Here is a 23,160-nt window from a genome sequence, read left to right on the forward strand (position 1 = left end):
ATCTCTAACATGTCTTAATATTAAAAAAAATACGCTCTCTTTCATATAAATACTTTTAAACGGATACTAATGCAAAATTACGTAAAAGAAGTAACAACATTAAAAAACCATTAATATTTATGAAACCTCGGTTATACATTCTTTCTTTCTGTCTCTTTCTATGGTATGTTGTATTTTGATATTTTCAAAGTTCACATTAATATCTATAGTAAAATCTCAGAAAATATAAAAATATTTCTTCTATTTTAGAGTATAAGCAGACCAGTTTATGTAATTACGCGTTATATTATATTGTTTTAAGCTACTTTACAGACTAAATAAAGAATTTGCGTGCAGTGAGGCAAAGGCAAAGTTGTACCAAATGTGAAAAACCTTCGCGAGAGAAGGTCGCGTATCTTGCAGTGATCTCTCGAGCCATCACAACTGATAACACAAGATAACATCAGTGCCAGTGACATTGTAATCATTGTTAAAGAAAATTAAAATATTAAAAATTAATTATTAGTGTTTTGGTATTTTGCGACACATTGATTGAGATTTAACTAAATATTCAGATTATAATACTTACCTAGTTTGAGATAATAGTTTAAAGTCAGGTTATTGTGACGCGTTTTGAAATAAGAAATAATGGAAAACGATAAACTTATTGATGGTGAATACCATCAAATAAATCAAGTATATGATGAGTGTTTGGAATATCTAAAGGACTATAAGGATTTAAATGAATTTGAAGATCCTGATTATGAAAGTATCGAAGAAAAAAACACTGTCAATGAATTAAATTGTAAGGCACAAGAACATTTAAATAAAAATGATGACCTTGATGAACCTAAAATAGGTTTTAATGTTATAAATGAATTGAAGTCGAATGAAAGCATACATTCAATATTAGGAGAGACTAAATCAGAGAGATTGCGTCGACTATCAAAGCAGCTGCCTAAAATTATAATAACACACAGTAATTCTAGTTTAGAACGAGAGAAAGTCAATCATTTCGTACCAATAAAATCTGGATTCAACAAGCCACCTTCGAAGGAAAGGTAAGTCTAGACTAGAAGGAATCGCCTCTGGAACCCAGTCTCAGTTCTTGGTCATAGAATAGCAAATAAAACTATGTAATAATATAACATAATATAACTTATTTTTAATGCAGATATAAGTAGGTTTGTTACGATGTTCGAATAGTTAATCATAATATCTTTATGTATGGTAGGCGTAAATAAATTAGCATATAACAGAAATAAAAAAACTAAGTTTTGAAAGACATACATATATCAACTTACAAATAAAATTTAGTGTTTAATAAAATATATCATTAAAGCAAGGTTCACCGACATATTTTTCAGATCAGAGCCATATTTTCGCAAACGTCACTGTGAGTATCCAAAGCGGTTAGTATCCAAGGACGGAGTGGAAAATATCGCTCTCATATCAAACGTACCATTTGGGAAGATACGACTGTTAAACGATACTTTTCATACTCTGGTAAGAACTAGCTACCTTTAAGATACACCAGTACTTTTTAAGATCAAGAAATGAGCGCACCACATCTTTTAAAATCAGCAACGTTCTAATGCGCCTATTACCATCAGACATCCGACATCTATAATATGTAGGTAATATAGTATAAATTTATGAATTATAACTGTAATAAGAGAGGCGCTGGACAGAAACCGATGGAAACAGATTGTCCGCTCCTACAGCAGTAGCAAAATGTTTTCTTGCTGACTACGACAATCAGTTATCGACTGAAGAGAGAGTGAGAGATACACGTAAATAAAATAATAAATAAAAGCCTAGGACGTACAAGAAGAACTAACAAGAAATACTTTCAATCTATTTTTTACCACTCTTATTATCTCTTGGCTATAAAAAATATAATGATGCACACAAATAATTCTTAATATCGATAATGAAATAGAAGCAATTACGTTCAATGTATTTATTAAAACTTCAGATCAACCTTCGCTGGCGTTGGATTGTGATGGGAACAGTTTGTCTCCATTTCGCAATCTGGCTGGTCTTTGCAGTATTCTGGTACATCTCTGCTCTGGCACATTACGATTTCGAACCAGAACCTCCACAACGCCTGTGCGTTACAGGGGGAAAGGACTTCGTTACCATATTCTTGGCTTCTGTTGAGGCACAGGTTTGTCCAATATTCAAACTGTGTAAAATGAACACTTCCTAAACCATTAATTTACAAAATAACAAATTTAATTTGTCTTTTTCCTGAGCGATTTTGGCTATTCGACGATAATTTTGATCCGTTGGGTCTCTTTGATGGCCTAAATAAGCACTTATTTAATAAAGGAATCCGATCATTTAATTCATTACTAAAATGCGGAAATTATAATTTCAGACGACCATCGGCTTTGGTGATCGAGCAATTGATGAAGAGTGTCCTGAGTCTATATTTCTTTTTGTCATGCAGGTAGTACTTTTAAAAATATTACCGTTTATATAATTGGGCTACAAGACGTCTGTATATAAGTAGTAATGTTTTTGATACCAGAAAGCTCAATCATAGCTTAAACTTTTCCTGCCCTGTATATTTGTATATTAGTAATTTAATTTCATGTGATCACATACAGTTACAGTGTGAATGACTTTGTTTATGACCATGTTAATGATTTAATAGTGCCATTTATCCCTATTTATTATTTTCAGCTAATACTTGGAACCGGGCTTTCGGGAGTTCTTACATGTGTGGTGTATGCAAAGTTAACAAGACCTGAGAAACTGTCAAGAGATGGCGTCGGTTTTAGTAAAAAGGCTGTGGTAATGATATTTATTAATCATATTTTAATCAGAAATTTAGACAGATAGTGTTCATGCAAAATACGTTCACGAAGGAATCTCTGCCAATGATGGATGCTTTCGGGACAGTAAAGCATTGTTATAATCATATTATGGCCCAAGTATTACTTGAGGTAGTTAACTTCAATCTATGTACCTGACAATACTCAAACCAAGTTTAAGGGAATCGATGTGTCTACTACGGCAGTTATACCTTCCACTTACACGAATATAGATTATAGGTAACATATTACAATTGTATTGTATTGTAACAATGAAGCTATTCTAGATTACATTGACTATCAATACGCATATCAAGGACATAGCTTTTTTCTGGAAGATGTAATAAATTAAAATGCTATTACTATTTCAGATTAGTATGCGAGATGGCCGTCTTTGCCTCATGATCCGAGCCTGGGATCTCAACTACGACCATATTATATGTTCGGAGTTTAGCGCTCACTACATACACACACGAAGGTATAATATAGGTTTCTTTAAACTAAAACTTATATCTTTAATATTTTTTTAGGTACAGTGGTAACGTTTTTGTAAAGAACTTCACTCTTGTCTATAACTACGTATTTATGTATTTCAACTGTCGCAAAAAAAGTTGCACAGGTAAACCTTAGAAAATCCACTAAACTATTTTCAAAGATAGGTTTAAACATTTATATTTCTCTTTGACTTTAACCTATATTGTAATGTTCGCATTTATTTTGACTAAGTCAACAATCAATTGTATATATTGAAATAAAAAGCACATTAAAACGTGAATACCTATTACTTACAGAACAAAGGAAGGTGAGGTAGTACGGTACTACGCGGAGTCTTTAAAGCTGCAACAGCGTCAGTTCCTGCTATGGCCTGTCACTCTTTTGCACGTCATTGATTCCGACAGCCCACTTTACACATTCACACCTCAAAATTTCACTGATAACAGGTATCTTTATTTCTATTTGACACTGAACCATGAAACATAATTCGTATCAAATGTATGTTACATACATAGTTATATACATAGCGTAGATTGGTGAAAGTAACTAAAGTATCGCATTTGTTTTTATTTATTTGCTTAAAATAGTATTAGAGACGGGTATAATTAAAACGAATAAATAAATAACCCATAAGCCCGATATATAATTAAGGCATTGTCAGACTCTCTCTCTTGCGGAGCCTCTCTAATTGCTATAGGTCGGCTGTCAATCTTTGAAATTTCTCCTCGTTTAAAGCCAATCTGAACAATTGTTCTCATGACTTGACCACCGGGCACTCTCAACCGTAACGAAGATATTTTGCGTCCTCTACGTTCTCGTTAACCTGCCCTGATTTAGCTATTATTTTTAAGGCCGGCAACGTACCCGCGATCCTTTGAGAGGGTCAATGGGCGGCGGTATCACTTCACATAAGTTGAGCCCTGTCTGCCCGTTTGCCTCCTGTTCTATAAAAAAATAAATCATCACCGGCAAAAGATTTGCAGATTTTCCATTTTTTTGTTTGAAGAAACATTTTTAAAAGTGTTGTACGATACGTTTATGTATATATAAAAAATAATGTTTTATTAGATGTCTAGGTAAAGATTAAAAAAAAACACTTTGCATGCCAGATCGTATGAGAAAAATTAACAATAAAGATTAACGAGAAAGATCTCTATTTTTTAAATTCCAGCTATGAAATCACAGTCAGTCTGAAAGGTGCATCAGCATCCATGGGTACCTATACTCAGAGCCAGAGTTCATATCTACCACGAGAGGTGGTATGGGGCAAGAGATTTCCCTCCGTCGTCAGGTGATTAAGGAATAATTGCTATTGCGTGGTGATAGATTTCAATATGAATTCGTGTTGTCTGTTTGCCCCGGTTAATAAATTAAAGGAACTTATTTTGACAATAGAAGGAATAATTGATGACATCAAAAACATAACTTGTAAAATAAACATATCAGATTCTTAGACGTGTGTATTATGCAATTACCCAAAGACGTAACTAAAGTTTTCTTGATCCATTCAGATACAACTCCAAGAAGCAGAAATATGTAATTGATCATAATAAATTGGACACAATGGAGCCAGTGGAAACTCCTTATTGCAGCGCATATGACCTTGACAAGTATGATTTTTTTTTGCCATTGATGATATTCTTAAAATCTTTCACAGTTTTTTAGAAGTAATAAACCTTTTTTTTAATAGTAATTTTCATAGTATCAAAATATCATTTATTCATGTAGATAAAAAATATATACGGATAAACGTCAATCATCGTCATCTTTCACAGTATGACGTCGTATATTATTATTTCAAAAAAAACACAGCACATTCGTGGACAATTTAAGTTTTATGATCAAATAATCGAAAACTTGATACGTCAAGTGCTCAGCACGCCGTGGTTCGTGGTCACCAGGGTTGTTTAGAGTGACGTTTGTACGTAAAGTCGACTAAAATAATGTCATAAACTAGCGTTTATATTCGCTAGGTGTTTCCACTTAGTATGTTACTGTGTGCCTCATAAAGATAAAATACTAAATCATAATAATATTTCAGTTCAAGGCCATCTTCCCGATCCAAGTCTCATCGACCTGGTACTCCTGGCAGCTTCAGCGAGAAGGTATCAAGCTTCGAACTGCAAAGGAGTTCATCGTTTAGGAGCAATAAGAAATTATAATATTATTTGATTATATTAATATTACGCATTGAAATAATTGTTTCCTTTTCCGTTAATAAAGTGTTTGTTGAATTCTGTATTTATTATTTTGGACTAGAGAGCCGTGCCAAGTTTAATCAAGAAAGCAGAAGAGTTACTCAATCAACTTATCTATGGCCATACGAAATATTTTTTTGCGTTTTAAAAGCATTTGCGTAAGTCACGTAGAATCCATAAGATATAATTGTAGTAATTTTCCATGCAAATCATTGCTAAGTAAATAATTCACCGACCTACATTTCACGCCCGTTTATTGAAAACATTATATCTTATTATCCTTATCTCGACACAATATCTTGACATGAGATAACACATCTATTCACACATTGAAAATAAACTTAGAATAACTATTTGACGTAAAACGTGGCTAAGTTTAAGACAAAAGACAACATAAAACGTAACAATAATTTCAGACATTAAATTCAATATTTTTAAAATAAATCTATTAAATAACTCAGAACATTTTGTAGTGACCAACTAATAAAGCTACGCAGTAAATTGGTTATTTCTTATCAAAATTTATCTTCTAGATAATTTAGAGTGTTTTGCGAATTCAAGACTTGAAAACGATCGTCTCATTAGTGAAAAGTCATATTAAAAGACACCTATAAAGTGAGAGTGAAATATTATGGCGAATCATTACGAATCAGAAAGAAGAGGTAGCAAAAATAGGGTCCTGGAAAGGTCCCTGAGCTACTCAGAAGCAATTGGAAATTCATCTGGTAGATCTTCTATAGAAATACCAAGAATGACACAAACAGAAGTGTATACTAATGAAGAAATAAAGAAGCAGTACAGGATCTCACAGACATATGTCGAAGGTAAGGCAAACTTAAATAAAACATCACACTTATGTTCATTTATATATGAGAAATAACATATAAATAGCACCAACTTTTCCAATTTGGTCATTGAGGCAATTTACGTTGCAAATTGGTGTATAATTTTGTACGCAGGATGTACTCTAATAAAGGCTCCGATATCCGCAAGAGTAACCATTTCTCTCAATATAAAAGACACGTACATATAGCTAATCATTGTATTAAACAAAAAAAATATGAAAAAAATTTGGACTTGATTTTGTATCGAGACTTTAATAATAAACAATTGTAAATAATGTTTCGATGTAATCTACGTATAAAATTTATATTTTATTTTATTTATTTAATCAAAGTAATTCATATCGTTTGCTAATCTAAATTATACTAATAAAAAATGATGATGAAATAATTATTATAACTTCACATTTCTTGAATTTCACATTTTTAGGAAAAGAACTCGGGTTTCTTTGCCTTAAAAACCTTGATACAAGAGTTCCAATCAGCTATGAAGGAGGAGGATACGTTGATTCACCATCAAGTGACGACGAACAGGAAGCAGACAATGGTCTAGTCATGACAATTGATGTTGAAACTGAGAGCCCTAAATCGTCTGGAAAGAGGCACACTTCTGACGCATCCACTCAGCCCTTGGTCAGTTCAAGTCCTCCAGACGAGATCTACGAAACTATTGAACCAGATACCTACAACGACAGTACGTACAATGAGGTACCGTCACTCTATGGGTACTCGACACCGTATACAAGTAGACGAAGACGGATTGGGAAAAAACGTACGTAAGTAAGTCATAATGTATTGCCAATCTGGCTTTTGAAGCAACTACGAGGCCTATTTTACGCAGTTGCTTAAACACAAAATACAATATATGTTATATTACTATTAACCAAGCAATAATAATTATATTGATCTAAACGATAATGATTGGTTCTAAACGTTTAAAACATTAGTTATTTCGTTAATTTCAGTCGTCACCACGGCATTGGCAGACAGATTCGTTCACGGCGTGTGGTGTTCAAGACTGGAGAGGAGAATGTCCCCATGAGAAGTAATATCCCCGCAAAATCTATGAAATATATGAGGGACATTGTTAACACTGTAGTAAGTAGTCTTTATTAATAACTAAAAGCAGAAAAGTCAAATACTTCTAAACAGTAAAAATTTGGTTTTGCCGTTTATTTAAAAATGTTAATTCAGCAATACTCACCTCATTTATAATATTTTTATTATAATTGCAAACAAATCGGTTGTAGAGATACGAGTCCGACAAGACTCTACGTCTCCTTTAAGGTCTTTAGACCTTAATTAAAATAACAAACTTACCCTGTTTTGTTTTGCTATAGCTGGTTCTCATTTAATGAGAATCATTTTAAAGTTCTTAACCTTGTTTCATTATGAATCACAAGAAAAATAGTTCCAAAGTAATATATAGAAATGTACAGAAGAATTATAAATAAATGACATGATTATCTACCGTAACTGTACTAAAACATTTAACAAAAACCAAAATAGGCAGGCATGGTATAAATGACCTAAGATCAAAATAGTTTTAAATAACACTGCTGTTAACGTGTTTTATGTTTTTTCTTCCAGCAGTTCGGATTGAATCCTTTTTGATACCCCATAGAAACCCCAGATACGATCGGGACTTCTTATAGAACACATACGTCCTTTACTTATGGTGTGATATTCGATAAAAAAGGCCCTATATATTTCTATATATTCAATCTTTCAGATCAATAGTAAATGGCGTTACCTGTTGCTACTTATGGTCGTAGCCCATTTCACGTTTTGGCTGTTCTTCGCCAGTATTTGGTGGGTGGTGACAGCGTCTTATCAGGAGGATATTGGCGATGGAAAACCTCATTGTGTAACGGGCACATCGTCCTTTGCAGGGCTCCTGATGATGGCTGTTGAGACTCAGGTAGAGCATAATTTTATATATGTTGTCTCTGTTGATTCCTGACGTTTCCAAGGTTTTCAGCAGTCCTGGTGTAAATATATATAGACATTGTTTAATTATATTAAAACCTTATTAAGATATCTAAATACGTACTGATTCAAAAATATTATTTTTTGTACATTTCAGATGACAATTGGATATGGAGTTAGATTTCCAAATGAAGAATGTCCTGAAGCTATTATTGTTATGGTGTTAGAGGTAACTTTATATCTTAGTTATGAATTGGCATTAAAATACATTATTAGGTTTAACTCGCTTATAAAAGCGTTCTATCAACTGTATCCTGAAGGCCAGTTAATTTCAAAGTATTGTATGTGTAGATAGTGGCGGGTACAGCTTTATCCGGTGGTCTTACAAGTTTGCTCTTCACAAAACTTATACGACCGAACAAACATGTCAGCGCAGTTGGGTTTAGTAAGAAGGCTACGGTAAGCATTTTGCAGTAAAATATATATATGGGTCATTTATTTTTGAAATTTTAATGTAAAACTGGCCCTTTAATATGATATTTCCGTATCATAATACTCACAACAGTTGCGATTGCTAATTAATTTCTTTAATACTTAACCTTTGCCCAGGTGTGCCTTCGTGATGGTGAAATGTGTCTGCAATTCCGCGTTTGGGATTTACTTAATTTACATCTAATTGGTAGCAGCATCACGGCTTATCTACTAAAACCAATCAGGTCAGGGATTTTACATACAATCTAAATATTAATAGTAAATATTTACATGGCATTTCTCTAAATATATGCTCTAGTAACCAAAATACCTATATATTTTTTACTTAACAATGTCTATAAGCATAATTGATATGAATACTTGTTAATAGATTATTCTATTTTAATGGCTAGAAGTAAAGTAAGAAACATAGTCCTACTTACGTAAACATACTTATCATAGCATTTTCTTATCAGGACATTGGAGGGGGAGTATGTCTCCAACTACATCCACCAACTGAAGCTGAAAGAGAGCAACTCGTTCCTTCTATGGCCTATCACAGTTGTACACATAATTGACGCTGAGAGTCCACTGTATGACCTGTCCGCGCAGGATATGATGGATTATAGGTAGTTTTAATGGCAAAGTCGAGATTGGACTAGGGATTATACGATATATTTGCTAGTAGGTCAATATGCTTAGTAGTAAAAAAATGCATATTTTTTCTATAGCTAAGATTTCCTTCACAGGTTCGAAATAGTGGTATGTCTTAACGGCTCATCCAAGAGTATGGGCACTTGTACACAAAGCAGAACATCATATTTATCCAAGGAAATCATTTGGGGATATAGGTTCAGAAACGTTTTAAAGTAAGTGACAATCGCTTGAGTTTAACATTCTCAAACATAATAGTTATTCATTATAAAGAATTTCCGTCTAATTTCTGACCACTGATCACTTTCTAAAAACAATGCTCCTGTTAAAAAATTAAAGCAAATTCTGTTCTCTTCTTTGCTTGTATAATTATGAAATTATAGATACTATTTAAAAGTGTACATATAAAATATAAGGTTTAAATACTAAAAACTTGGAATAATTCTGGAGTAGTTTCAGTAAAGTAACTACCAGAACTTAGTAACCTTCATGCTAGACAATTGTAAAGACCTATTAACCTCCAATTATTTGTAAGCCTCAATCAAGCAATATTTTGTTACGTTTATTTATTTCCAAAGTATAACCAGTCTTAAAGTAACAACATATTAATATTTTGTACTTATAGATCTATCTTTTGACAGCTTTCTAGTTGAATACATGAGAAAATCTAAATGTTTTTAGGTATTGCAAGAAAGAAGAGGCCTACATCATAGACACAGATAATCTTAATACGGTAGAGCAAGTGGAAACACCACTCTGCAGCGCCAGCACATTAAAAGGCTTGGAAATTGACATGAAAACTGATCTTCCGGAATCATTGTCTCCATGCGAAGGGTCGTTGCTCTCTAAGGATGATTCTCTTTCTCCAACTATGAGTAGGACTGGAACTCAAAGGAGTTATGGATGGAATTATAGAAGAATTATTACAGATAAACAAACAAGAGAAGAATAAATAAGCGTAACAATAATTGATACTTATAAAAAATGTTTTGATGTTCTGTTTTCATAAATTGATATTTATTAAAAAAACATCGAAATGTGTTTCACCTTACCCACAGTGTTACACTAAGGTACATCTTTACCTAGCTACCACTAGTAGTATATTTTAATATTAGGTCCTAACATATGAAATTGGCGTTTTGTATGGGAGGAACAAAAAGTCGAATATTTTTAAATATAATATATTTAATTAATCAAAGTATGAACCATTGTTTTCTATGCACTTTTGCCATCTGATAGGTAGTTCATTGATCCTTTTACTAAAAAAACCAGTCGGACGGGAATCAATTAAATCTATGAAGGCGATTTGGACTGCCCCATCAGAGTTAAATTTTTTCCCTTGCAAGAAGTTGTCCAAATTTCGAAAAAATGGTCAAAGACATCCTGTCTTAGACATTCCAATTGAAGCTCTTCTAATTTGGTAGCCGTCTGTTATGCAGTGTGTGGTCTAGCGTTGTCGTGAAGTATCAGTGGCGTGGAGCGATTGACCAGCCTAGGTTGTTTAGCCGCTAGCTTTTCCATCATGGTTTGCAATTGCTGACAATAGACATCAGCCGTAATAGTCTGGTCAGATTTGAGAAAACTGCAATGAACAATACCGGCACTAGTCCACCAAACGCTTACAAGTAACTTTTTTGGGGTTAATTTTCGCTTGGGGCAGGATTTGGCTGGCTGGCCAGGATCCAACCATTGCGCTGAGCGCTTCCGATTATCGTAAAGAATCCATTTTTCATCACAGGTAATGATTCGGTTTAAAATACCTTCATTATTGTGCGGGTTCAGTAATGTATCGCAGCAGTCGACGCGTGTTTGCCGGTTTGCTTCAGTCAAGTGCTTTGCTTGTTCAGCAGGTCGAAATTTCCAGAACGAAAACGTTGGAACCAAAAATGAACTGTGTTTTCTTTTGCAACATGACCGCCATACACATCATTCACCCTTCGAGTCGTTTCCGCAGCACTAGTGCCACGGCGGAACTCGTATAAATAATGCGATACTTTAAGTTTTCCATTTTGTAAAATGAGTGACGCAAACAGAAAAAAACAGAAGAAAAAAACAAATGGATGACGGTCATCGTAGTACAAATACATGAGTAAATAGTTGTACAAATTTGAATTTGGAATTCCTTACCAAAGAGGAGAACATCGTGATTAAAATGGCCAGTACGAAATACGCCAATTTCATATGTAAGGACCTAATATATTTAAATGAAATTGTAGATGTCGTATAATTTTAATACATGCATAACATAAAGTGACAGTTTTCAGTGATATTTTTAGTATAGGCATTAGAACATATTTTACTACATGTTTTACTACTACGTTGTAATAATTTTCTTTATGAAACTAAAATCATTTGTGACTCATAACCCGCCGGTTACCAAATTAGCTCGTTGTAAAATGTCGAAATGATAAGGTTTTGTAACATCAAATAAGATTATATTTAATGTCTGAAAAGAGGTGACTTACAACACTGTTTATATATTTACATAAGATTTATTTTCTTCAAATATGCAATATAGTTGTTTATTTACAAATGTTTCCTGACATTAACGAATTGCATTTCCGTAATCCCACCTCTTAAAAGCAGGTTTTTAGAGTAAAATTGATGTCAAAATGTACACCACACAGTAATTAATTATGGTTATGGATTTTTTTAGCGTAAGAGAAATTTCGATGTTTAGTTTTAGGTAAAGACAAAATGAGACAGGTATTGTCTCTTGTTGAGAAAATAATCTTATTTACACATCTACGATATCAGATATATGCCCCAACGTCTAAATATAAATAGTGCAAATATTTATTAACTATTTATGATTAGTGTTACTTAATTCAAATCATTCTAAAAGAATTAGCAGAGCAAAATTGGATGTATGTTAACAACAAAGTTATTAAGAAATGTGAACTAAACAATTGTTGTATGTATTAATGATAAAGCTTTAATAATAATAAGAAAAGAATAAACGGATAAATCAAAATCATTTATTTTCACCATAAGAATGCAAAATTTTACCTGACAAGGCCGCTAGATATTGAATTTATATTACTATCAGTTATCACATATATATTAATTAAATGAGTCACGGATGCGTCTAAAACTTTTCCGTATTATTGATGTAGTTGTTTGTTCTGAAAATAGTGGTCAGCACATAATTACGGGTACTGATGAGATAATTAGTCACGAGTTAATTACTTTGGAATTGCTAATTTCTTATCCACTTTTAGTACCTATGGTAACTATTAAAACCTGGCGTTGATAAGATAAGCAGTTGAGAGATGGAATTGTTAAGTCGCTCCTGTATATTCACTCCGCTCTTAGGTTACGCAGCGACGTTTTGAAGTTGAACAAAATATTATTTATTTCAAATTAATATTGATGGGGGTACATACGTCCAATGGTGTCAGTAAATTTGGTTAAATTGTTAGGCATGAAATTTTAGAATATTTTTTACAACCAACAAATGAAAGTTAAGACCCGATAACCCTCGAAACGCTTATTTTGTTTATATCTGTTTTAAGAGGCTACAAAAAACCTGAAGGAGGAGTTTTACGTGTATGTTTTAATTATAAAATATTTTATAAATTCTCCTTCATCTACTGGAATTTATCAAAATTGGAAAACGAATACAATACAGAAGAACATACATTTTTGCAAAGCATAAACCGACAACTTTTGACATATTTGTATAATATGATATAACTTGAACAAACTTGGGGCCTGTTAATAATTTAGGCTGTTGACAGATATAAATAGGCATAAATAAATGCCGTATAAGGTGGCAACTGGGACAAATAATGCGTTTCCTTAGACAAACAAAACAATTAACGAACGGAAGATTTCATTGAAATTGCCCTTAATCAAATTATACCTATCACGCTTAATGTAGGAGTTGAATTAATGTGTTCTAAATTAAAAGTAATTGAGATTCAAAAGATTTTTAACAGGATCACAAATACTAAATTATTCATAAAATTTGATGATGACGTAAAGCCCCATAGTATAATACATTGTATTTATGAAATAAATAACTAAATAGCAAAGCCATTTGGTTTTTATTGAAGTATTTACGTGAAAGAAATGTCAATTTGCGCATAGTCTTAGTCTTGATTGCAGACTTAACCACTAGGCTAATAATTTTGCTTAAAGGAATATACAATTTTAATATAACTTACATAAATATCATGTTTGACATCCGTGCATGCTTTATTGCTGTTTCAATAATAATATTATTATTTCATGACAATATAATTGTATTTTCTAAACAATACGTAACATATAATATCATTATTCATTATTATTATCATTACTACTATTTTTAAATTATTATTTTAAAAATTATGCTATTGTTCAAATCATCACTTTGTCGACGAATGCCTCTCCCTGGAAGTGACAAAGTTGCAAAGGACAGAGTTAACTCGTTCGAGTTAGCTTAAGTCAATTTTAGTCTCTTTGTAGTACACAAATTATTTATGGGTTTTTTATCGATTAACTAAACAAATGTTTACCGGAAACTAAACCCATACGTTAGATGCCTTTTTAAATCGAAGTTGCTGAAACTAAAAGGATGCGATTTAGAACTTATTCCCGTTAGTCAAAAACCAATGAAATTTTAATTTTTTCACCCTTAGATGCAGATAAGTTAATATTGCTAAAAATACATTTTGGTTGTTGTATATATAACTTGAAAGCATCACTTAAAATATTCCATCCAAGTACAACGTTACGGAGAAAGATATCGGTTTCGTTATTAGTTAAATATGCAATAATTCATATCACGTTGTGTTCTAGTAAACAATATATTATTTTCCGTAAGTTCTCAGGGACAAAGTTGTGTGTCCAGTTGAAGCGATGCTATTACCAACCAAAATATAAACTGACAATATTTGTTGAAAGTGTTTTGCTTTGAAAACATTATATCGTTTCCGAAGAATACGATAGAATATAATATGGAAAAACTGTACCAACGCCAAATCGGTGATTTTATGGTTAAGTAATGCACACGAAGTATTATTATTGAAAACTTGTTTGACTTGCTGACTGACAACTGAATGGATAATATTATATTATGCCATAATTAAATATTAGTTCGTTTTGCTGAAACGAAAACATATTTGCAGTGAATACGTCTAAAATTTAATATATAAAATTAGTGGTAGACAGTCCTAAAACCTGAATGAAGTGGTATTTAATATGGTACTGTCATGTAAAGAGTTTCGAGCGACCGCGGGAACTCAACGTATTTTCTGCCTTACGAATTGGCGGGAAATATTACGCACCAATTTGAGAGCATATTTTTTAATTAAATATTCATTATGAGTACAAACGAATAAATTGTATAAATTTAAGCGAAATTGAAAGTTGGTTTCGTTTAATTAGTGAAGTTGATATAAGGCATAGACTTAAGACTATGGTGCAAAGGACAGAGGTTCGTGTTCGCTAAAATGAGGTTTTTGTTCTTTTTAATATTGGTGCGGTATGGCGTTTTATGCGAAGATGACAGGTAAATATAACAAATATTAACATACAAAGCAAAAATAATTTGATTATTTAATTCCTTCTATCTCTATATATAATATTTTTAAATTTTGTGCAGTAAATTAATTTTTTTAATAAATAACTTGAATATTGGATATTATTTTGTTTGTCAACCGTTTTTTCTGTATGTAAAATGTTCCTTCTAACTCTAAAGTTAATTGTTTTAATTAAGAGGTAATTTGTACTTCGATACCCTACTCCACTAAAACAGAGATAAACTTTTATCTTTATAGTTTTGCAATTTGTGTTGTTTACGACCAATTTATTTACTAACTTATCCGAAATTACATCCTCAACCATTTAAGATAAAACCAATTTATTTTGACTAGAAGGAAAAAAAATGTATTTACACAATACTTTTGTTATAACAACAAGGAATAATTAGAGTTAGGTAATTGATTTGTGCGAATAGATTTCATTCTTGAACTTTACTTTTTCCGATTTTCATATCTTCAAAATTATATCATCTACAAACATAAATAACAATGCAAAATTAGAGAAACCCTCTAAATCTTAAAGAACAGTTTAATTGTAACAAGTATCTTTATCATTATATTTAGTCCGACTACAATCAACTACAGTTAATATTTCAAAAACAAATAGTTTGTAAACATCAAATAAATGAGTTCAAATTACTCATACGTTACCAAATAGGAAGTACGCGACATTGATTAGTTTTAATTCAAACAAAAAACACGTAGTGAAATATAATTTGCAAACTAATATATTTGTATGGCTAACGTCATAATTATTTTATTCACAAAGTAAAAGAGGCCTAGAAAATGTATTTGAAGTCGATCTAGTCGTTAAATTAATAACAAATTAACTCTAGGTACAAACAAAAATAAAAACAAAAACATTCTTTTAAAGTCCACTATTAATCTATTGCTATTATTTTATTCCATTCTAAAGAGATTATATGCTATACTAGAAACTCGTCACGATTATATGCGATATCACGAGAAGGGAATCCCGAACTTTTGTGTTATATGTCTTGACGATCTCCAAACAAAAAGCCACTGCTAAGAGTAATATCATTGTGCCAGCAATGTCAATGACTCCCTTCTTTGTCTTATTTCCGTGATCTCAAGATAATCAAGATATTAATATCTTGATTCAGCTTCCGATTTAGAGGTCAATATAATCTAACATTTTCAAGTGAAAGGGATATTATTACAATAGTGTAAATATTAATTTCGATAAAGATATTTATATAGTCGAGTCAAATTTCATGTGATTATATTTTGATATTCACTTTAAACCTATAAGAACTTACTACCGAAAAGACAATATAAAATAATTATTTAAGTAAGACGATTTTATGTATTTGCATTAAAATTAAAATTATTTTATGACAATAATGAGCTTAAGTCGTCTTTGTTCGTAAATTATTATTTACTGAGATTTCCATTTGTTGCAATGCAAAATTAGTCATTATTCTAAAAGAGTGTTTTAATAAAACAGTAACGAAAGTACTAAAAATACAATAAAATTTTGTTAATATTTTTCCTCTTTGCCACCAAATACTTTATAATCTATTTCTTTCATCTAGATATATTCATATACTCGTAAGAGGATAAAAATGACAGTAAAAAGCCACTTGGCATTTTTTATTCTCCTCGTTACTTTCTTTACCGCATTCGCGATCATAATATTTTAATAGGTTATGCCTACAAACCAGTGAGACCTGTTTAATGTTCGTAAAACTATGCTCTGAGGAATTCTTTTAAGGTTTTCAAGGAAAATCAATAACCTCGGGTCTTCCGATATCTATCTACCTATGATTCGTTTAAACGTATGAACATAGCAAGTATGAATAATAAACTCACTGGTTATAAAATTATGTTCACTATGTTTTAAGGTATTTTCTTTGATGTAAGAAACATCAAATTGTAATTCATACCAAGCAACTCTTTTCCACATACCTTTAACGTGAAACGAACAATACCTAACCTGTGTAACCAGTTAAATACATTGTTCCAGTAACTATTATGTCATCGAGGTACCAGACCCGCTCAAGGACTATCAAAAGTCCTTCAAAGTATATTGGAATGTGCCGACAATGCAATGCAAATCGAAAAAAATACCGTTCGACGGTCTATACGAGAAATACGGTATAATACAGAATAAAGATGACGATTTTTTAGGCGAGAGCGTCGCCATTTTGTATGACCCTGGAAAGTTTCCCGCGCTTTTTGAGACTGACAGCAGTGGAAAGTACGTTGAGCGTAATGGTGGCGTACCACAAGAGGGTAATATAGAAGAGCACGTGGACGCGTTCAAGGATACTGTCTCAAAGAGGATACCTGACCCAGATTTTAACGGTAATATTTATTTTAATTGCAAAAACTGGTTAGATTCATTCCAGAACTTCAGATTTACTTTTATAAAAGATGAGAACAGGTTAACATTCTCATAAATTCTAGAGGTCTTAAATGTATTATCACTTTAAGACGAAGACCTATTGACCTTAATTTTTATTTTTAATATCCATTTTAGTACTTATCTCTATTTTAATAGAATCTAGAGTTTGAAGAGCACTTGACCCAGATGAAGCGCGCTCAAACTCAAACATAGCGTAATTTTATAAAATAACTGTATGTGACTTTTCAAACTACTACTTAATAAACTCTCTCTAATTACGAAAGTTATTTACGTATGCACTGTTTATAATATCATTGCGATAACCAATAAATATACAAACAATGAAATTCCTTAATCAAACAACAATTTTATCGCATGTAAACAGACAAGTGCAAGTAAGCGTTATACCAACTTATTATATTACATAATACAAACTGTATAATACATATTAAACGTCACTAGTATTGAGTAATCGTGTGGTTAGAATTATGTGCTAAACTATTTATTTCACTTGCTCCCAATCTATCCTTGTATAATGGTGAAGCACAACAGTTCGTTGTTCGTTGATACAAACTTTGTTTTAGCGATAATTATTAGGGCTGAGTATGGGCTGGGTGTCAGTCCCAGGAAAAACTTAACAATTAACTAAGGAATAACGGAAAAGTTGTCTTTAAATACAAATACAAACAATTCACTACACACACCAATGCTTACTTAACAATATCGGAAGAGCTTAATTCAATTGAATTCGAAATGTATAATTTCAATCATTTTCAAACCAAGTGAAAACCAAAATTAATATGAATATTAAACATAGGGCCATGACAAATATATGAACTACGCTTCACAAATAGTACCTACTTCGTGCACATGGAAATAGGTAATATCTGTAGAGAAAATATATCATCGTAATAAAGATATTATATACGAAAGTATACTTAAGTGTGTACTCAAAAGCTAGTTTTAATACCCTATTGTACTGCGTTAGAACCTCGGCTGCGTGGATTTTAATTTATTTTGCAATAACACTCGCTCGTAAGGGAGAAATGGTGAGGATGTCTTAGACAGGCTTTGGAAAACTCCACGTCTGAGACCATAGTAATTTTAAAGCATATAGATGGTACGTGATAAATTAAAATCCGGATGGTATCACAAACATGAGTTTTTGCTGAGCACACAACAAAACCTCAATGACATAACGGCCACGGTCTACTTATGTTAATGATCTTTACTTCGCACGTAATTAATACACCTACGATAACGTAATAAAATAATATAAAAATTATTTTGCATTTCAATAACAAATAAATAAATTTATATACTATACTGAAATTCTTTACCAATGTTGTTGTTATTATTGGTTTTGCACTTTTTTGAGGCCGCTTTCTGTGCGCTTTTACTCCATGCAAAACTATACTAATATGATAAAGTTACGAATTAACTCCAAAACTACTGGGACGATTTCGAAAATTTCCTTGGCATTTGAATACTACATTATCCCTATATGTACATCCCTAGCCCATGATATATATTTTTTTCTATAATATTTAAAAAAATAATGTCCAGTTGTTCGAAGCCGGGACAGGCTCACGCTACGTAAAGTATTGTATGTACAAAAATATCTATAGTAATTAGTACCGATAGTAATCAGATCGACTTTGTCAAGGTCGCCATTTACTATCAATTATCGTTCAGTGCGGAAACTCCATGACCACTTACAATAACTATTCAGACGATTTTATTAAAGCGAGATACATACACATACAACAAGATGGTTGTATTTATTATTCAATTTTAGAGATTTTAATTTTAAATATATAGAAGATACTGTACTGATTTTCTTAAAAATAACTAAAAATAAGTGTTAGTATAATCCAATATATATATATCAGAATAGTCCCTAACTTCGAAGAAATATTTCATGGTCATGAATGTATGTGCATTATAAATGTAGGCACACTTTCCTCATTATTACTAACTACTACATTAAAAAAAATATAATAAACATTTCAGGCATTGCCATAATCGATTTCGAGTCTTGGCGTCCTGTGTTTCGACAGAATTTCGGTGTACTGTCAGTCTATAAAGACATCTCCTACAAGAAAGAGTATGACAAGCACTGGTGGTGGCCTGAGAGCTGGGTCACTTCTGAGGTTAGTTTTTTTCTTTATAGCTAAAATGCACGGGCTAAACCGATCACTGTGGGCAGAAAAAAGAAAGAAAAAAAAACTATTTATCGTGTGAAGTGGTTTTCTAAAGCAGTTAGGCTTCACATTATTATTTTATTTTAATTTCTACTTCTCTCCTTAGCTCGTCACACATGATCAATATGTGCCTATTTAATTTTTAGAAACCGCTAAAAGAAACAATATTTAACATTATTTTTGCGACAATGTTAGTATTAATTGTGTTTGTAACAATAGTTAAAGTTTTGATTCCCAGAAACTCTGTCGAACAAAGGTCCTTCTGCTTATGAAAATAATAGAAACGATTTAATTTAAATACCGCACTAATTGAAGTTGGCATATGATGTGCCCTAGATCATAAGGCGTGTCTCGTCCCATATTCTATAATAATTGAGACGTGCACGCGTAGGAATGCGATTTTGTATATATGTATGTACTTTTAATAAATCGATAATAAATTAGTTGCTTTACAGTTTTTACACATCTAGAGATCATTTTTTGTAAAAGATTGCATCGTTTATCTACTTTAAATTAAAGGATAGAAAAGTGTTTTTTATAGTTTTTTACTCTGATGTGCTATTGCTTTTTTATTAATCTTAGTCTCCTCCCAATTCGTAATATTATTGGACAGTTAAAGCCAAAATTGTTGAAAAAATCCAAACAAAAGATTGAAAACATTGTCTATGATTTACAAAACAATAAATCTTCGCTTTAAAACGTTTAATTTAAAAACTGTCTTAGGATTAATTTTAAAAAAATGCGGGTCTTGTCTGTTGTATTTTATAATGTGTAATTTGAAAAATATTTAAAAATGTGTTAATAGTAATATTTAACTTAATAGTTCCTACAAATTTGTTGCAGGCAAAATATCGTTTCGAGTCATCGGCTCGTGAGTTTATGCAGGCGACGATTTCCATCGCCAAGCAGATGAGGCCTAAAGCCCGGTGGGGCTATTACGGGTTTCCTTACTGCTTCAACATGGCTGCCAAAAACATGGCAGAGGATTGTCCACACAATGTTAAAGAAGAGAATAATCAGTGAGTTTCACGTTTTATGTTCTTATAGCCACGCGTTATTTAATTGAACATCATATAAAAGGCCTATATTCTAATTATATTTTAGAATCAGTATTGCCGTGTTGACTCCTTAAGTACATTGTGTTACCTATATGAATAAATGATTTTTGTTTTTGTCTTTGAAGTATGAAATACCTGACTGACTGAATATACTTTAGGAGTCAGGTATGATCATACTTTTACCTACGTATCTTTACTTAGCTATTTCATGACTATGATTATTAGGTATTTTTTTGTAATTACTTACCTGTTAAATGCAATGTTTTAGAATCTACTGGCTCTGGGCTGAAAGCACAGGCCTCTACCCTTCGATCTACAGCTCACAGAGCTTGTCATCGTCGGAACTGGTTTCCCTTATCAGGGGACGAATCCGAGAAGCCTCTAGGCTGCAGGTGAAGGGCACTCCGATACTTCCCTACTTCTGGTATCGTTACAGAGATGGAGGGTTCTTGAGAGAGGTCAGAATACAATATACATAATTAATTATCTCATTTACTCGTTTTTTTTTAAATATTTGTTTCATTCTCAAAATTAACGTACCATCTTGTCTTAATGTACGTTTTAGGCGAAAATGTTAACATCTTTTGAGTCCTTTTGTCAATTTGCATTGGATATAGGTTTTCGTGATAAATCAATCTTTATAATAGAAGGCAATTAATATATTTACAAAATTCTTATTATTTCAGAGAGACCTGTCAAGAGCATTGGAAACTATATATAACTCGGAGGCCTCCGGTATTATTATTTGGGGAAGCTCGAGCGATGTCAACACTGTAGAGAAATGTACAAAACTAAAAGACTACATACGCGAGACTTTCGGACCATACGTCTCCAAATACACAAAAAACAAACGGAAAGTTCAAAACGACGAAGAATTCACATCGAAGCCCGCAATTGAGGAAAATTCTTTTTTTCCTCTTCAGCCGAATACAGAAAACATTTTAACCGAAGAGAGTCAAAGTGAGAGCAATATAACGGAAGAAACTCAAGTATTAGATAAAGAATATTTTATTAACAATTTAACGAGCATCATATTTATAGTTGATAGTGATAAAGTTAAGGATAAATACATCCTAAATAATATTTCGTCTCCAACGATGACGGAGGCAACCTCCACCACAGATCTAAGTACGATTCAAATACATGAGACTAGTGAAGAGTTTACTACAGAAATATCAAATACAACTGACGTCTCTGCGGAATTTATTTTTTCGTCTGAAATAACTACTGAAGGTGCGGAAACAACAACGGCAAATAGTATCGACGCGTCCGAAGAAAAAATAATGATAAACGATGAATTTATCATTTTATTCACAAATCTATCATCACAAATTCTAGATTTTACAACCGATAATCTCGAGAAACATTTAGATTCATATGAACCCAGTAAAAGTAATCGTGAAAGAACGAGTGAAACGCCAGACTTATACACTCCGACAGAATCTGTCGACGAAGTGGTTAGCTATATTTATAATTGATAATCATTTTTATTTATTAGAAGAAATCACATGTTTTATTTATTGTCGTTGGTGTTTTTAAGGATTTTACATAAAGTTTTGTCCTTGTTTTTTTAAATATCTCCCATATCTAATTTAAATTCTGATATTGACTGATAGTAATAATTATGAAATTCCGTATTTAGATTAATAGTTATCAATTTGTACATGTTATTAAAAGTAGGATGCAAGGAGTAAACCTAGAATCATCAATACATCTAAAAAGACAACATTGCCCTTATCTACGCAGCCCGAGGGCAATAATGTAGGCTGAGCTGAGAGCCTCTAATTCTCTTATTTCGCTGCTTTAATGGCTATCGGCATTGATGCCACAACGAGTAACAATTTTTGCTGCTAAATATTAGATTTTGGTTAGCATGAGCCCAGCATGTTTTTACCGTGAATAGTTTTTATATATCTAATTGATTGTTTTATTACAAAGTACCTAACACAGATTTTTATTATAAAACATTTTTGTTTAAGATGGCAAATGCGCCGAAGCAGCCATCGCCTTATATTGTAATGTATAGTATTTAAGGTGTCTTTTTGGTTTAATAAATACGGCTTTTATAGTTGGAAACCTCGAAATCCCCAAATTTACTTTATTGAGGAGTGTAATGTAAAATTTGCTTAGGATTTTGATAAAGGACTTACTAAAATTGAAGGCACTTACGCGCCGCACACTATTCAGATATTTACGGGCCCTGGTGATTTATCTTTGAACAGGCACAATATACATGTTTAACGTTATGACAGACCACTCGAACGGGATCGCAAGCCTTGGATGTAGTTAACGTCTTGTCTTGTTTTAGTCTGTTGCACACTAGATGGCGCGGGCACAGCCACAGACTGGCTAATGGAAGTGGAAAGGAAAACTAAAAGCAAGCCAGAACAGTACCTATGTTATATGTAATGTAAAGTCTTAAAAATCGTAATGTGTAAAACTTTTAAGCCTTTAGTTTAGAATAATAAATAGTAATACTGCCTATTTAACATATTTTTATTCGTAATGTGTGTCGTACAAATAAAATAATGGCTGCTAAGTTAGAAGAAACATAGAACAATAAAATGTTGTACAAATTTTATTTTGTTTCACTCATATCTAAATTTGCGAAC

The 23,160-nt window shown here is 32.3% G+C and overlaps 3 protein-coding genes across 4 annotated transcripts; all 3 read left to right on the plus strand.

Annotated features, from left to right (window-relative positions):
- The first annotated feature begins 380 nt into the window (after positions 1 to 380).
- LOC123711213 (ATP-sensitive inward rectifier potassium channel 11-like) lies at positions 381 to 5,530 on the plus strand. The gene is made up of 10 exons (XM_045663694.1): positions 381 to 1,040; positions 1,347 to 1,485; positions 1,958 to 2,149; positions 2,363 to 2,434; positions 2,671 to 2,781; positions 3,173 to 3,279; positions 3,593 to 3,742; positions 4,468 to 4,587; positions 4,808 to 4,906; positions 5,338 to 5,530. Exons 1-10 carry the CDS (start codon positions 628 to 630, stop codon positions 5,456 to 5,458), a joined length of 1,524 nt encoding a protein of 507 aa, XP_045519650.1. The 5' UTR covers positions 381 to 627; the 3' UTR covers positions 5,459 to 5,530.
- Positions 5,531 to 5,548: 18 nt separating this feature from the next.
- Positions 5,549 to 10,607, plus strand: LOC123711214 (G protein-activated inward rectifier potassium channel 3-like). 2 transcript variants are annotated; one of them, XM_045663696.1, is made up of 11 exons: positions 5,549 to 5,652; positions 6,028 to 6,318; positions 6,767 to 7,112; positions 7,302 to 7,434; positions 8,069 to 8,257; positions 8,423 to 8,494; positions 8,617 to 8,724; positions 8,875 to 8,981; positions 9,213 to 9,365; positions 9,486 to 9,605; positions 10,072 to 10,607. In XM_045663696.1, the coding sequence occupies exons 2-11, from the start codon at positions 6,126 to 6,128 to the stop codon at positions 10,340 to 10,342; spliced, it is 1,692 nt and encodes a 563-aa protein (XP_045519652.1). In that variant the 5' UTR covers positions 5,549 to 5,652; positions 6,028 to 6,125; the 3' UTR covers positions 10,343 to 10,607. The 2 variants fall into 2 exon arrangements, with proteins under 2 accessions (XP_045519652.1, XP_045519651.1); XM_045663695.1 differs by lacking the exon at positions 5,549 to 5,652 and having other exon boundaries at positions 5,866 to 6,318.
- Positions 10,608 to 14,578: 3,971 nt separating this feature from the next.
- Positions 14,579 to 23,121, plus strand: LOC123711454 (hyaluronidase A-like). The gene is made up of 6 exons (XM_045664057.1): positions 14,579 to 14,887; positions 16,906 to 17,246; positions 19,300 to 19,439; positions 20,334 to 20,509; positions 20,817 to 21,006; positions 21,235 to 23,121. Exons 1-6 carry the CDS (start codon positions 14,829 to 14,831, stop codon positions 22,024 to 22,026), a joined length of 1,698 nt encoding a protein of 565 aa, XP_045520013.1. The 5' UTR covers positions 14,579 to 14,828; the 3' UTR covers positions 22,027 to 23,121.
- Positions 23,122 to 23,160: the final 39 nt, after the last annotated feature.

The sequence above is a fragment of the Pieris brassicae genome, chromosome 6, assembly GCF_905147105.1.
Source record: "Pieris brassicae chromosome 6, ilPieBrab1.1, whole genome shotgun sequence".
Taxonomy (NCBI): domain Eukaryota; kingdom Metazoa; phylum Arthropoda; class Insecta; order Lepidoptera; family Pieridae; genus Pieris; species Pieris brassicae.

What these genes read in the sequence shown, in the direction of transcription:
- LOC123711213 (XM_045663694.1), top strand. Translation starts at nt 628, where the DNA reads ATGGAAAACGATAAACTTATTGATGGTGAATACCATCAAATAAATCAA. An exon ending in GTTTTAGTAAAAAGGCTGTG is followed by an intron (nt 2,782 to 3,172) that starts GTAATGATATTT and finishes TTACTATTTCAG; the next exon opens with ATTAGTATGCGAGATGGCCG. An exon ending in CAAAATTTCACTGATAACAG is followed by an intron (nt 3,743 to 4,467) that starts GTATCTTTATTT and finishes TTTAAATTCCAG; the next exon opens with CTATGAAATCACAGTCAGTC.
- LOC123711214 (XM_045663696.1), top strand. Translation starts at nt 6,126, where the DNA reads ATGGCGAATCATTACGAATCAGAAAGAAGAGGTAGCAAAAATAGGGTC. An exon ending in CTCACAGACATATGTCGAAG is followed by an intron (nt 6,319 to 6,766) that starts GTAAGGCAAACT and finishes TCACATTTTTAG; the next exon opens with GAAAAGAACTCGGGTTTCTT. An exon ending in TGATGGCTGTTGAGACTCAG is followed by an intron (nt 8,258 to 8,422) that starts GTAGAGCATAAT and finishes TGTACATTTCAG; the next exon opens with ATGACAATTGGATATGGAGT.
- LOC123711454 (XM_045664057.1), top strand. Translation starts at nt 14,829, where the DNA reads ATGAGGTTTTTGTTCTTTTTAATATTGGTGCGGTATGGCGTTTTATGC. An exon ending in GTTTTATGCGAAGATGACAG is followed by an intron (nt 14,888 to 16,905) that starts GTAAATATAACA and finishes ACATTGTTCCAG; the next exon opens with TAACTATTATGTCATCGAGG. An exon ending in ATGGAGGGTTCTTGAGAGAG is followed by an intron (nt 21,007 to 21,234) that starts GTCAGAATACAA and finishes TTATTATTTCAG; the next exon opens with AGAGACCTGTCAAGAGCATT.